Source organism: Cervus canadensis, chromosome 28 (genome assembly GCF_019320065.1).
Source record: "Cervus canadensis isolate Bull #8, Minnesota chromosome 28, ASM1932006v1, whole genome shotgun sequence".
NCBI classification, from domain to species: domain Eukaryota; kingdom Metazoa; phylum Chordata; class Mammalia; order Artiodactyla; family Cervidae; genus Cervus; species Cervus canadensis.
Genome location: NC_057413.1, coordinates 24,620,366 through 24,636,324, shown reverse-complemented (window position 1 = coordinate 24,636,324; position 15,959 = coordinate 24,620,366). Strand labels below are relative to the sequence as shown.

Genomic DNA, 15,959 nt, shown 5'->3' with positions numbered 1-15,959 from the left:
TTCCTCATGGTGTGTCATGTTCACCTTCTCTGGTGACCCAAGAGCCTCAGTAGAGACATCTCTGCTGAAAGCGTTTGAGAAGAATCTCCTAGACCCCTGCCCTGAACTTGCTAACAGAAGAGGGTGGTAACCAACGGTAACAAGTGCTCTGATCAGGGAGCTGTTATAATTACACTCAGAAGCCAATCCACCATCTGGCTGAACAGTATTCATTCCAGAGTTACTCTGGAATGAAAGCGCTTTCAGTTCTTTCCCTGGGACCACTCCCTCGGTACATCTCCAAGAGTAAATTTTCATCTTTCAAGTCCTTAGCAACAGCAGGAACGAAGACGTACCTACACTTATAGCCAAAAAGGCAGGGTGCTTTAATGTGGAAAAATGCCTGCTAGGAACTGAAAACCTAAGCCTCTCTGGTTGGTTGAAGATGAGTTAATCAACCTTGGCCAAGTCACTTTCCATCTCTGCATCTGATTTTCTGTACTTATGCAATGGGAATGGCAATCCTGGATCTGCTGACCTATCTGGTACAATGCTGAGGAAAAGGAAAGAATCCACGTGGATTGAAATAGGAATAACAGGAAAGCTGAGGAGCTTGAGGAAAGAATGAGGAAAGAACGAGGAGGAAAGAATGAGTCCCTTGAGAAGATTCCAGGCTACAGTTTCTGACTCTACCAAAGTCTGGGTGGGGAAAAAGTCAGAAAGGACTTCAGATTTATTTAAATTGAATAGCAGCTTCCTGTACCCAGGCGTCAGAGGAAACCTAGAATCATAAACATCTTAGGGGGGCATGGAAAGGTAGATGAGATCACAACAGAGACACAGAAATGGAGTTAACTGTGTCCCCTCAAAGGTTGAAGTCCTAACCCTCCATGTCCAATGGACTTGAGTTTGAGTAAGCTCCAGGAGTTGGTGATGGACAGGGAAGCCTGGCATGCTGCAGTCCACGGGGTCGCAAAGAGTCAGACATGACTGAGCGACTGAACTGAACTGAGGTCATAAAGGTGGGGTCCTGATCCCATAGGATTAGAGTCCTTGTAAGAAGAGACACCCAAGAGCCCTCTCTCTCCCCTTTTTCTCCCTCTCTCTCCCCTACTTCCTCTCCCTCTCCAGCCCCGCTCCCATGTGAGGACACAGCAAGAAGGCAGTTGGAACCAAATCATCTACCACCTTGATCTTGGATTTTCCAGTCTCCAAAACTGGGAGAATATAAACGTCTGTTGTCGAAGCTACCCCGCCTGTGGTATTTTGCTATACAGCCCTAGCAAACTAACACAGACATAATGATTAGTGGTCCAGGGGCAATTCTCTTCAAGTACTCACTCCAGCTGCTGGACTCTGGCCGTCCCGGATCCACAGATAGGACACAATTCCTTGGTCATCAGTAGACCTTGAACCATCCAAAGTAATGGAGTTATTGGGAAGCACAAGAACATGTCTGCCACCAGCCTGGGCTCTGGGAGGACTATTATTTTCTAAGTCAAATACAGCAGAAATGAAAGCAAAGAAATTGATTTAAAATACTTGTGATAAGTGTGACATAAAATATCCATGACTATTCCATCTTGCAGATATGTAGATTTAAAATATCCAGAAAGCATCATCTCCTGCCTGAAATACCCATAAGATAAACTAAAGACTTTCTTTAAGTTCCCTTTTCACTCAGCTACTTATAAGTTGGCAGCCAATATGTTGGACAGTTTACTATTATCATTATAGTTTTTCTCTTTTTGAAAAGAGAAACCACGATCTTATTTACATTTGGGGTCTGGAAAATGAAAATATTTTCGTTTAAAATATGCTCTGGATCATTCTGTACTGGTCCACGCTATCTGGCCACAGAAATATTTATGTTTCTAGTCATGCCAAATTTTGATTGTGTAAATACAATAAACAACTTGAGTCAGAAATAATTAGACCTCATTGTTCTGACTGGGTATCAAATATAATGAACAATGTAAGAGCCATTTCTGATATAATGAAGATGCTATGAGGCAGATGGGGTTGTTCAGATGGGGTTCTGGGATTCAATAAACCAACCAATAGAAAACAGGTGAGGACAGTCAAATATTGACCCAAAGGAGTAATTAACATCCCACTGGTCACTGGCCACTTTCTTCCTCAAAAAAGAGACTGGAATAGAGTCAATTGGTGCTATTTTTAGCTTGCCATTTTGTCCACTCCACTTCTCCACAAGCATTATCTTTTTAAAAATCCAAATCTTTCAGGTAAAAATGGCATAATGCTAGGGTTTGCCTCAAACTGCTTCAACCAGGATCAAAGAAAATATGAACTGATAGATGAAATAAGAAGGGTAAAATGAAAAAAAAAAAAAGAAAAGAAGGGGAAAATGTTGTTAACTGTTGAAGCTGGGTGATGGGTGTATGATGGTCCATTAGGGCTATTCTCTCTACTCATATATATGGTTGAAAACTTACACAATAAAACATTTGGGAAAAAAACTCAAATTGATGTCACTGTGCTGAGAAAATTGCTTCAGCCTCTCCCAAATGCACAATAAAGTCCAAACTACCCAGCACAACACAACACACACACTCCTTTATGGCTGAGCCTGAGGCTTGGCCACCCTCCCCAGTGTTCTGACACTCTTGCTTGTCCCTAATATCCAACTGGGTTTTCCCGTCCAGCCATGCTCTTTTACATTTCTGAGCTTCAATACATCATAATCATTCTTTCCTTCACTCATTTACTGAAGGAACCAACATTGATGATTTGCTGTGAGTCTAGCACTGTGCCACATGGAAGAGACAAATACCTATGATAAAGGTCTTCAACCACTCACGGTCAAATGGAAAAGCCAAAGAGACAAGTACCTAAAGCAAGATGGTGTAAGACTGGAACACACATTTCATAGTCATGGTTTCATGGAGCTTGAAACCATCTCTGCACTTAGATTTCCGAGGAAGACAGAAAGCACCATGAGGCCACTGGGACACTCTTCACGGAAGAGTGAAGCCATCAGGAGGTGCGCTCCACAAACAAAAGGGAATGCTATGTCCTTGCAGAGGGAGGCGGGAAAACAGCTAATGTGGACGGAAAAGGAATGACCTTTGCTTGGCCAACCAGAGTTCAGCATCTGCTATGAACCAATAAGCAAACACTAGCATTGCCCGGATACCCATGTGGCTAAGGGTCTGTGAGACCAAGTAGAAGGCGCCCAGCCCCCTCCGCCAGCGGATCCACCCGCCCTCTGCCCTGACTCACCCTTCTTCACGGCCACGGTGAGGGTGGTCGTGCTGCTCAATCCCTGCTGGTCTTTCACTGTTAAACGGAAGTGGTAGGTACCCACCTGAAGACCGCTTACTGTGGCTATAGCTTTGTCGAAGTTTTCCATCTCCACTGCGCTGGGGCCTCTATGAAACACGACAGTCATTAACAATGGGCACAGCATATGGGAGTCTGAGGACGGGAGGCATGGTGTTTGTTATAAATGGTTCTTTTTATGGCAATAATATATACCATCTAGAGAATTCTATGGAGAAGGCAATGGCACCCCACTCCAGTACTCTTGCCTGGAGAGTCCCATGGACGGAGGAGCCTGGTAGGCTGCAGTCCATGGTGCCGAAAGAGTCGGACACGACTGAGCGACTTCACTTTCACTTTTCACTTTCATGCACTGGAGAAGGAAATGGCAACCTACTCCAGTGTCCTTGCCTGGAGAATCCCAGGGATGGGAGCCTGGTGGGCTGACGTCTATGGGGTTGCACAGAGTCGGACACGACTGACGTGACTTAGCAGCAGCAGCAGAGAATTCTAAGATAACTTTTTATTCATTTAGATTCTGGAGTTCTGTGTAAGAGTCACAAGCTAAATCCTATTTCAGGCAAAGGTTGCTGGATTCCTGGGAAGAGGATTTTGGAGTTCTCGTTTGTTTGTTTGTTTGTTTAAATTGAGCTGTCAGTGAAATGACCTGTTTTTAGAAAATGGAGCCTTAGAAACTACTCCTGCTTCTTTCGCTTTTTTTTTATTTTGGCCGTACTGTGTGGCATGCAGGATCTTAGTTCCCTCAGCAGGGATCAAACCTGTGTCCCCTGCAGTGGAAGTGCACAGTCTCAACCAGTGGATGGCCAGGGAATTCCCTCTGCTATTTCTTCTTTGAATAAAATCTGCTGAAATCCTCAGCTATCTTTCAGGAGAATACGGAAGAGGAGAGAACAAGCCAGATAACTGATTTAAGAGAGGAATTACAGTGGAGTTGTGAAGACTGCGGGCTCTGTAGTTAGGAAGACCCAGGTTGAGTCCCAGCTCTTGTTCTATCTGGACAACTCTAAACCCTGTGATCTCACTCATCTCTGCAAGCCTCAGTTGCTTTACCTTTAAAATGGGAATAATAGTATTTACCTCTTAAGAACTGATCTAGCATTCCACAAGATTAAGCATGTGAAGTACAAAAAAGTGTCTGAGGACACAGGAATCCCCTTGAACTCTGCACTTCTGCTGTTTATAGTCACTGCAAGTGGTTTGAGAGTGTGTAGATGGGGGGGGCCTCTCATGAAGATGCCCCACCCAGGTTCTCCTGACCTCCTCTGTCATGAAGCTCACCTCACCCGGAGACTGCCCTGGCCACCTACCCTCTACTGTCAAGAAATGCCCATCTTGTCCATCCACACCTGATGGAGAATTTAAACGATGGTGCCCCTCCACTTCTAGAAACGAGCTTAAATCCTGACTCCTCAACAATCTCAAGTTGACTGTTTAATCTGGATCCTCCAGAGAACAGGTAATATTAGCACTAAGCCAGGGTGTGAACCCCGCGCTCGGTGATGGGATGGGCGGGCTACCTGACACGCTCCCAGTGGTAGAAGACAATGCCATGGTCATCGCTGCTCCTGCTCCCGTCCAGGGTGGTGCTTTCCATGGGGAGGATCAGCTCCTTATCTGGGCCGGCCACAGCCACCGGAGGCCTGTTGTTTTCTAGAATTATAGAAATGGTGTGAAGAAGTAACATCTCTTTGCATGAAGTCTGCCATCCTCTGATTTCTTGATTTAAGCAAATTACTCATATTCGGATCAGGTGGCTACTAGAGTGTGCCCTGTCCTTTGGGAATCCTGGGGAGACACATGCAGTCTCTCAGCTGACCCAGGAATTAAATATTCCAATTAAATATGACTGGGATGACAGAAAGCAAGAAATACTGTACTGTAATATGTACACTTCTGGTTTCTTGAAGAGACCTCAAAAGTCATGAAGTGGAACTGTAGTCAATTTCTTGACAGTTCAAAGACTTAAGAGAATTCGCACCAAATTTGGCTGGTCTGAAGCCCAGAATCCAAGATGTCATTTCTGTTTTAATCTCTGGGGCTAAATTCCTTTCCTATTTCACCTACCAGGCTGGACAGTCACGGTGACCACAGCCGTGGACTGTTGCCTCGAAGAATCTGTTACCATCAGCTGAAACGTATAATCTCCTTCCTCCATAGCAGACAAATGAAGGTATGGGGTCTCTACTCCCTAAGTCATAGCAAATATAAAAATGAAAAAGAAAAAATAATATTAAAGAAGCACAAGTAATTAGCATGACAGAATGAAAAAATAGTGATGTTACTAAATGTGGAGAGCCTGCTTTTAAAAAATATATACATGTCCCAGGAAAATGGGATCTAAAGCCCACAGTATATCCTCAGACACTGTTTAAAGAATATAAATTAATATAGCCTTTTTGGAAGTCAATATGGCAGCATCCATTCAAATGTTAAAAGTACACACTCAAAAAAAAAAAAAAAAAGTACACACTCTTCAACCCAGCATTTCTGCTGAGTATCTGCTGTAGAAAGACCACGTGTGTAATAATGGAGACTCGCCCACGGATGCTAAGACATTGCCTATGGAAAAAAAAAGAAAAGGGAACAATCCAGACGATCATCAAAAGAGAAATGGCCAAGCCCACCATGATACACTATGGAATGCTAGCTGAAAAGAAAGAGGTTTAAAAGAATGAAGTATATGTACACATTAAAAAGTGGAAAGATATTAAAGACATAATATGAATCAAAGAAAACTGCGCAACAAAGGCTACAGTGTGCTGGATACTATTATACACATACAAACTTTATACACATACAAACATGTGTACTTTATACACATACAAACACAGAGAAAGATTCTGGGCATACACAGGTTAAACTCATCAAAGTAATTATCTCATATAAAGGGACTTGGCTGAGGTTAAGACGTGTTTTGACTTTATCAGAATTTGAGTTTTTTTAACCACAGGAAATAAATCATGATCAAAAATAACTTTTTGTTATTGCTTATCATCTCTTGAATTTTTCTTTTTGTGCATGCATTCTTTCTTTTTAATTTTTATTGATGTATAGTTGATTTACAATGTTTCAGGTGAAACAGTTACACATACACATATTCTTTTCCAGATTCTTCTCCATTATAGTGTATTACAAGATACTGATTATAGTTCACTGCACTATACAGCTGGTCCTTGATGTAAAATAACTTTTTTAAATGCTGGGACAACAACACTTTTCAATAAGGCATTTTTTTTTCAGTTGAGTATACAGTAGTTTACCCTTGGACTATATCCTGCCAGGCTTCTCTGTCCATAGAATTCTCCCAGCAAGAATACTGGAATGGCTTGCCTTGCTCTCTCCAGGGGATCTTCCTGACCCAGGGATTGAACCTGGGTCTCCTACATTGCTGGCAGATTTTTTACCATCTGAGCCACCAGGGAAGCCCAATAGGTCCTTGATGTAAAATAAATTTTTTAAATGCTGGGACAACAAAACTTTTCAATAAGGCATTTTTTTCAGTGAGTATACAGTAGTTTAACCTTGTTGCCTTCAGGTTAATACCCCTTTGGTTATTTTTGCTGTTGTGTTGTTTGGGAATATTTCCAGTTTTTGCCTATGCTTAAAGTTCATGGCATCCTGGAAAGGATTTTTTAATTTAAGTCCTATCATAACATATTTACTTTCACAGATCCTAAGATTGTCTATAGATAAATTTCTCTGTTTATGTTTCTCTTTTAGTTTTAAAGGAAAAATTTTTTTAAAAAGAATAGAAAATCAAGTGTGTTATCACAAGGGGAGTTGCTGAAATTTGAAATGCATTCTTTTAAGATCTTAAAAAAGGGCTTTCCCCTACTTGGACTCAATAGAGCAAAGTATTTTTTTTTTTTCTGAAAAGCTCTTAGAGAAAGTACAATTTCCAGTACATGCCTCAAAATTAACATGGTTACAGGGACGCTATGCACACAGTGAAAAGGAAACTCGCAGCAAATGGGAACTGAGCAGACAGATTCACTGAGAATTTTTAGTCTAAGCATACAAGAGTCTGGTTTAAGAGCTTATCTTTGTGATGGTCCCAGTTCATAAAAAGCATCACTCCTTTCGACACCGTCATCAATCAACCACAAGGCAGCAGCATGGTTACTGGGGCGAATCTGAGAGTATTTCCAGCAAGTGGGCAGGCGCACAGGGCAACGAGCTTAGCCCTGCAGTCCGGCACACGTGACCTCTTCTGGATCCAGGTCCCGCAGACAGGGATGCACTGCTGCATTAGCTCTGGGCACATCATTCTCAGAAATTAAGGGAAAGAAATTTTGAAATATTTTTTTAACTGAAAAAAATACAAAATAGTCCATCTTCTTGTTTGTATCCAAACTCCTCTGAATCCGAATTCTTAACCCAACAGCTGCAAACAGCACTTGCCACAACTCTCATGTAGAGATGAACACTATATCACGTGCTCTCTAAGGATATCCAGAGGACTCACAGCTCCTTCAAGTTCCATGCATCCAATCGGGTCATTCTTAATTCATCGTGATCACAAAGCTCTTTCCAGAAAGATCAGAAAGTAAAGTAGGTCAGTCTTCACAGACTGTCTGACTTCATCACAAACACTAACGAGAAATTTGTCTTGGACTGGTGAGACCGTGTTTGAAGGAGAAGAGGAAGGGGGCAATGTAAGGTACTATCTTTTTTCCATTAAACTTTTAAATAATAACATAATTTCAAAGGTACCAAGCTGGTTAGCAACAAAAACCAACAGCTCTGGCCATCACCAAAAGAAGAATAAGTAAGCAGCTCACACACATGCATACAAATACAGCAACATTTCAAGGTTATTATAGACAGATATATTAGAGATTTGAACCAATCAAAAGGTAAATACAAAGAGATCTCAACAAGAGACCACTGGATCTGGAGACGATAACATGCAATTTCTAAAAATAGGAGGAACAAAATACACAAGAATTTTCTGATAATGAGGTTTAGATTAGATTATTTCTAATGTTTATCCTAATATGTACTAAAATAATATTTCTGTGGCAAATGTTGGGTCAGCCTTTTCCCAAACTAACCTCAAGGTCAAGTTTTTAACATTCAAGGTCGACATTTCAACTAGGGCCTGCTTAGTTGCTATTCTGGGCTTACATACAGTGAGTGAGGGAAAGTGACATAAATTTAGAAAATTTGTGAGTTTAGCTACTCTTCTAATAGTTATAACAGGCAACTTCATAAAACATATTTTCTGAATTTAGTTTCCCCCTTGTACCAATATTTTAGATGGATGGATGGATGGATGGACAGAAAGAAAAAAGAAAGATGGATAGACTGAGAGACAGATGAACAGATAGCTAGACAAATAAAAGTCTGAAGGCAGGATGGAGAACTCACCTGCATAGCCACCTCTTTGCTCTCCCTCCCAGGCACCAGGGACCACTCATAGAGGACGATCTGGTGATCATCACTGCTCTGGTTTCCATTCAAAGTGATGGAGTTTTGGGGCAAAGTTATGGTCTGATTTGGTCCTGCATTGGCGACTGGAGGGTAGTCCATAGCGCTGTTGATTATTAGGGTTGCCGTTGTAGAGTTAGTGGCTCCATCTGAGTCTGTAACAGTCAATCTAGTAAAAGGACAGGAGTCTATTATACTGCATGAATATGCCAAATTTTAAGGCAAGTGGTCAACTGAGTCTGCCTATGTATATTACTCCGAACAACTCAGAGCAGAAACTTGAGGATGAAGCTGAGGAAAGAAGAGACCCGAGGATATATTTTTTGCTGCTGATTTACTTTATTTTTAGCTAGCAATATAGTCACATGATAGGGTTTTCTTTTACGTGGATTTCTCACGATCCTTCGAGATGCTGGATGAAGAAACCAACCCCGACCAACACAGAAGCCTCTCTCTATTACCTGAGACTCAGAACGTATCAGCTTTAAGTCCTGCCCTCAGGCCTGAACATGTAGAGGCAGAAAATCACTCACGAAGTTTCAGTTACAAAGCCTTTTGATTTTCTCATTCTTTCCTAGAGGACTCAGCATTAAGTGTTTGCAGGACACTCCTTGCAAAGCCATTTGAGGAGTAAGCACTTTCAAATACAAATGATACTCAATCCACACAAACAACAGAGAGAGAGCTGCATTGACCGTCCTGTACGAAACTCACTGGTGATGTGGCAACTGCATCAGTGAAATAAGGTCACTTCATCCTTCTGGAATAAAGATGTTAATTCAGAGCAGCAGTGCATGTTCTACTGGTATAAACAGGACTATGAGCATGAAGCTCTGGAAAGTTATACCTACATATTTGTAGGTAAGGTACTTACAGGGGCCCAGGTGTCCTGGGCCTCTAGCCCACATATCCCATGCAACCAAGATCCAAAGTCCAGTTCTCACTCTGACAGGAAACCAAACACCTAAGATCCTTCCTCCACAACCAAGCTTAGTCAGGATACATTCTGAGTCCTTAAAGAAATGACTTGAAAATGACCCAAGATTCTACTCTAAGAAGTCATTAGTAGAAGAAAAAGAACAAAGTAAATCAAAAGTAAATAAAATTAAGTAAACAGTAAAGATAAGAACAGAAAAGAACAAATTAGAAAACAAGCAAATAGATTAAAGCAGTTCTAGTTAGGTTCTATGAGAATACAAATAAAATTAACAAACCCCTTAATTAAACCAACTGAGAGAAAAAGAGAACATAAATTGCCAATATTGGAAGTGAAAAAGGGGTTATCATCACAGATCCTACAGACTTGAAAGGATAATATGAAGATATTATGAGCAACTTAATTCCAAAAAATATGATGCTTTATTAGGAATGCACAAACTTCTTGAAAAATACAATTTACTAAAAACTGACACAAGGAAAAAACATATACATTACACATCATTGTTAATCAACTATATTCTAATATAAAACTTAAAAAAAGAAAAAGTAAAAAACAGAAAATCTAAATAGACTTGCATCTATTAAAGCAATCAAATTTATTATCAAAACTTTCCCAAAAAGAAAATTCCAGGCCCACATGATCTTACTGATTAATTCTATCAAACATTCAAGAATGAAATACCACCAGTTATTCATAAATAATTCAGAAAATAAAGGAAACGAACTTGTTTTATTTGGCCAGTATAATCCTCACACCAAACCTTAACAAAGACAAATGCAGAGGGAGAGAAAGACAGAAGAAAGCATAAACCAAATCTTTCATGAGGACAGACATAAAAATATTTACAAAAATATTATCAAGTTGAAGCCCATGCTATATAAAAAGAATATCATGATCAAATAGGGCTTACTCCATGAATGTAAGGTCGACTTAACATTCAAAAATCTCACACAATACATAAATCTAACTCAAAATAGATCACAGATCTAATATAAAACCCAGAAATACAAAAACTTAAAGAAAGACACCAGGATCTTTGCAATTTGGGGAATAAACAAAAGCTACCTAGATAGAACACAAAAAGCATGAAACATAAAAGAAAAAAACTGATAAATTAGACAATCAAAATTTAAAACTTTTGCCCTTTAAAAGGTACCATTAAGAGAACAAAACTTCATATACTGGGAGGAAATATCTATAACATGTATATAAAATAAAGAACTTGTTTCAGAATGTATAAAAATCTTACAACAGAATGTACAAAAATTTTACAACTAAATAAGACAAACAATGTAATTTTTAAAACAGGATAAAGATCTGAATGGAGCTTCACAAATGAAGCTACATGAACGGCCAATAAACACCTACAATATGCTTAATGTCATTAGTTATCCGGAAAATGCAAATTAATACCATAATGAGATATCACCATCCATCAAAGTAGATAAAATTAAAAAGAATGATTACATCAAGTATTGGTAAGGATGTGGAGGTTGAAAACTTCATACACTATGGGTGGGAATATAAAATAATATACCCACTTTGGGAAAGAGCTTGGAAATTTCTTAAAATGCTGAACAAACTCAACACAGGACCTAATTCTTCCATTGGTGGGTATTTACCCCAGAAAAATGAAAATATATGTCCACAAAAGACTTGTATGCAAATGTTCATGGCAGCTTTATTTATAACAGCTCAAAGTTAAAAACCCCAGAGTCCGTACTCGATGAAAGGATGAGTAAATTGTGGTATATATATCCATACATCGGAATAGTACTCAGTAATTAAATAGAATATGCTGTTGCCAGAGACAACAGCATGGATGAATATCAAAATCATTTGCTGAGTGAAAGAAACTAAGCAAAACGGAGCATATACTGTACAATTCCATTTATATGAAATTCTAGAAAGTTTGGGATAATTTGAAGTGGCAGAGAGCAAGCCAGTGGTTGCCCAGAGACAGGAATGGAAGGAGGAAGGGATTGCCAAGGGGCATGAGAAAACCCTGGGGATGATGGAAATGTTTATTATCTCGATTCTGACAATGGTGCAACAGGTATATACATGTGTCAAAACTCATCAAATTTTATACCTTAAATATGTGCAGTTTATTATACTCCAGCTATACCTTAAAAAGTTATAAAAAAGATAAAGAAATAGATAAATCACATAACTCTGCCCCACATTGACTCAGAAGATAGAAACTTTCTTTCATGTTTCTCAACACAGCAAAATAGGTGCCATCCCATACTGTTGCTGACAACCAAATCCAAAGGTTTCCCATACACAGACACTTGTAGTTTATATTATTGATCAGAGTATAAAGTGGCTGTCAACCAAAACCCCCGACAAAACCAAATCTGCTCTGTCTCCTGATGAAAATGAAAAGATGCATCAATTCAAGGAAAGAGTCAAATGATCAGTGATGGAAGCTGAAGCCACTTGCCTGAAAGTATAGTTTCCAGGAACAAGGTTAGACAGATGTAAGACGGGGGAATCAGCTGAGGTCTTCTCTTCTCGGAAGGGCCCATTAACTTCTTCCCAGTGATAACTCACTATCTTAGTGTCATCTGTACTTTCTAGAAAGATTGAAAAATAAATGAAAACTAGAATTAAATACAAGGATATTAAAACATCAATTTCATGATTAATATCATTGGGTGTTTCAATGCGTATTTATTTGAAATTATTTAATTGCAAAGATTTCAATAGCCATATATTATGTGTTAAAAGGGAGATTTCTTCTTCTCCCTAAATTATCATCATGATTTTTCTCCCAGATTTCCACCAGATTTGAGTCAGGGTGTTTCCACTCAGTTGTGAATTTAAATGGCACAGTGGCAGGCACTATTTCTTTTTTTTTTTTTTTTTAGCTCACTTTAACTACAGCACATGATATCTTACTGATAATTTAAGTAAATATCTGAGTGACAGATTCATAAAGAATTGAGAGGTGCTTCTATATAATTACAAAACACCTTTTACCACCCTAATCATTAAGTGTAAATCCAGAGAAAGACTGTACCCTACATGAAAACCTCCCACCTCTTACTTCTAAAGAGAGTAAACAAAATGTACTGTGCAGAATAACAGTAATTTAGACCTAGAAGGGAGCCAGTTTCATCTCATTCATTCAAGGAAAGAAACCTTTATGTGACAGATTAATAATCCTGAACAGTTTCCTGTAACCAAGCTACACTGAATTAGAGGAATCAAGACATAATGCATTTTCTCATAAATATTTTCATTTAAAATATGCTTTACTGGAGAAGGAAATGGCAACCCACTCCAGTATTCTTGCCTGGAAAAGTCCATGGACAGAGGAGTCTGGCGGGCTGAAGTCCATGGGATTACATGACTGAGCATGTGTGCACAAGGGTGGAGGGAAATGGGTTGGTAGCAATAAAGTGGTAGAACTAAAAAAAAAATAAAATAAAATAAAATAAAATAAAATATGCTTTATTTTCATGTTGCTAAGGGGGCAATATAGACATTGATATTGGAATAGATGCAAGAGACTGTGTCAATGTGATTTGCATACATTTCTGTATCTGTGCAGACCTTCCGAAAGGAGCAGCACCAGTGACTGACAGGTACTCTTCTCCTAGGAACCAAGGCAAGAATTCTTCACTCACCGGATCTGGTATTAGCTTTGTGATTTGATGGACATAAATGCAAATACCAGTGACACTGACACTGCTGAACATAGTTTGAATATAGTGTCAAACACAGGATATGCTTTCATCTATTCTCATTTGCCTGGACCCATGAAGTTACACTCGGGCCCCTTCCACATCCACTCTAATTGAAGGAATGAACCCTGAATTAAATGAACAAAACTCTACCCGCCCTCACTAAGGACACCCCTTCTACCATCTGTTAAAAGTGACTTTCCAAAGGTTCATCACATAGACTGCATCGAAAGGAGAGTCTTTCCTAGTTGCTTTAATTCCGATGCAATAGCTAGGCCCTAAAGGACTTTTCTCACAAACAAATGAGACATAACTGAAGGGAAATTCAGCCCAAGGCAGAGAAGTTGTGGTTAAGGAGCTGAAGGACTTGGATATATAGACAGATGCCCATCTATCGATGAGTTAGCCCGTAAGTCCTCAGCTTCAACAGAGAGCTCCCATTACATCTCATGGTTCGTGGGGCAAAACCCCCAACTTGAGGCAGGGTACTCACGGCTGCCATCGATGAGAGCCGACGTCAATGGCAGGGAAATCTCCTGTCTCTCGGGAGAAGCGATTGCCGTGGGAGGCAGGTTGACTCTTCCGGCTGCGAGACGGAAAAAACGACACGGACTGAGTCAAGTTGTGTTCTGTGCACACCAGCACCGAAATAAACCATCTGACCTTCAAACACACTGGTCATCGATATTCCGTCCAGACGGTGTTTATCCTACAGGCCTTGAATGTGCAGAGTGTGTGTTAATGTTTTGGGATGTTTCCGTACATTTTAGGAGCATGTCTGCGGGTTTAGATTTTTGTACAAAAACCCCAGGCTCAATGAACACATGTAATAATAACAACCAAGGGGTTGGTGACAGAGTTTGAGCAGCAACTGCAGAAGGGGAGCCCTGGAGTGTGGTTCCAGCTCCTATGATTAACTGGATCTTCAATCTTTGACTGAAGCTCCCTCATCACCCCTGAGGTAGAGGCTGGAGGGGGGGTTGGCACCCAGTTGGACCACCTCCCGTAGGTCCAGTGGAGGGGATGGAGGAGGTTCAAGACCACACCACGCTCCATGCACGGAGCCAGAGCTGCGCCCACCCTGACAAAGGGCCACTGTTTCCAACTCACACAAGTGCCCTGACCTATGGGCTAGTGGTGGCCTGAAAGGACCAGGGGGCTTGAAAGCCCATGGCATGCATTTTCCTTGGCCCTGGAGGCGCTCAGTTAAGTGAATCTGAAAAGCTCCTTCACCTAAGGTCAAGCTGAGTCACAGGGAACCGAGATAGAAGAGTGTCAGATGGAGGAGGCTGAGGCGCAGACCATTTGCCACTGACTTGAGGCTTCCCTGGTGTCTCAGATGGTAAGGAATCTGCCGGCACTGCAGGAGACCCAGGTTCGACCCCTGGGTGGGGAAGATCCCCTGGAGAAGGGAATGGCAACCCACTCTGGGATTCTTGCCTGAAGAATCCCATGGACAGAGGAGCCTGGTGGACTACAGTCCATGGGGTCGCAGAGTCGGATAAGACTTAACGACTAACACTTAAGAGAAAGCAATAACCTTGCAACCCTGCACAACAGTGTCAAGTGAGTACTAAGAACTATACTAAGAAAGCAGAAAGGAAAAAAAAAACCCATGTCATCTTTGCATGGTCTCTACAATGGTGTCCAGTGTAAAACTAAATAATATATTACTGTGTGGATCAGGCACCAAAAGGCGAGGTGGACCTATACCACGGGAGGCTAGTCTCTTCCACAAGCTTACCTGGCTTCACGGTGACATTTACAAATCCCTCTCCAAACGCATTTTCACCAGAAACTGCTACTTTGAAGGCATAACATCCTACTGACAACTGCAAGATAAAGAAAAGTTACACCAGTAAATGTGCAAACAACAGGATGGGTCCACTGCCTGGAAGATCCTTAAATATTCCAGAAGCTGTTCTCCTGAAGTCAGCGCAGAGAACGGGCTTGGGACCTGGGCACACACTGCCACATCTGAAGCCTGTACTCTAAAACAGTGATGATCATCTGGGAAGGACTTCAGCTTCATTACAGACGTTCACAGGCCTTACCGAGGCATATGTGAGATGGACAATCCAAGGGTGGCCATTCGCAAACTTGTATGTATGGGAACCCCGCATTTTTACCAAGTAGGTTTGGTGGGTCAGCTGAACGTGGCCCGGATGCCAGACTTTGAGAAACAGCGCTCGGTGATAAAGGGATGGTGATGCTAACTTGTGTTGCAACCAGTAACTGTGTGGTCTCAGAAATGAAGACAACATAATCACCCACGGCCATTTAAAACGAGGACATGTTTCCTCCTGTGACGGCTTACATCTTGGAGCAATATTTGGTAGGCAAACCATTTGTGGACTGGAATGAATTTTTGGCAGTCCTAAAAATGTGCCTAAGAATCAGAGATGACGAGAGTGTCTCGGACACTGCAAAAGGGGCAAGGGTTGGAATACAGGCTTTAACCTCACTACAGAGACCCACATCAGCCTGGGCAACCAGCCTTCTTCCCCAGACTGATACGCCAAGTAAGTCAAATGAATAAAAAGTTCCTGAAAGCCCCTTTATTCACACTTGCCTATCTACCTACATGCATGAAATATAATTCATTAATGTGTATG

General features: G+C 40.9%; 1 protein-coding gene across 4 annotated transcripts in view; it reads right to left on the bottom strand.

The window, feature by feature from the left end:
• Window positions 1-15,959, bottom strand: part of KIAA0319 (KIAA0319 ortholog) — a 71,442-nt gene that overhangs the window by 14,287 nt on the left and 41,196 nt on the right. For all 4 annotated transcript variants that reach the window (XM_043450101.1, XM_043450100.1, XM_043450103.1 and 1 more), the window contains 8 exons: window positions 15,089-15,176; window positions 13,838-13,930; window positions 12,099-12,231; window positions 8,653-8,881; window positions 5,347-5,470; window positions 4,800-4,932; window positions 3,223-3,371; window positions 1,321-1,472 (listed from right to left, as the gene is read on the bottom strand). In XM_043450101.1, coding sequence (XP_043306036.1) covers window positions 1,321-1,472; window positions 3,223-3,371; window positions 4,800-4,932; window positions 5,347-5,470; window positions 8,653-8,881; window positions 12,099-12,231; window positions 13,838-13,930; window positions 15,089-15,176 — 1,101 coding nt within the window. The remainder of the gene's footprint in view (window positions 1-1,320; window positions 1,473-3,222; window positions 3,372-4,799; window positions 4,933-5,346; window positions 5,471-8,652; window positions 8,882-12,098; window positions 12,232-13,837; window positions 13,931-15,088; window positions 15,177-15,959) is intronic.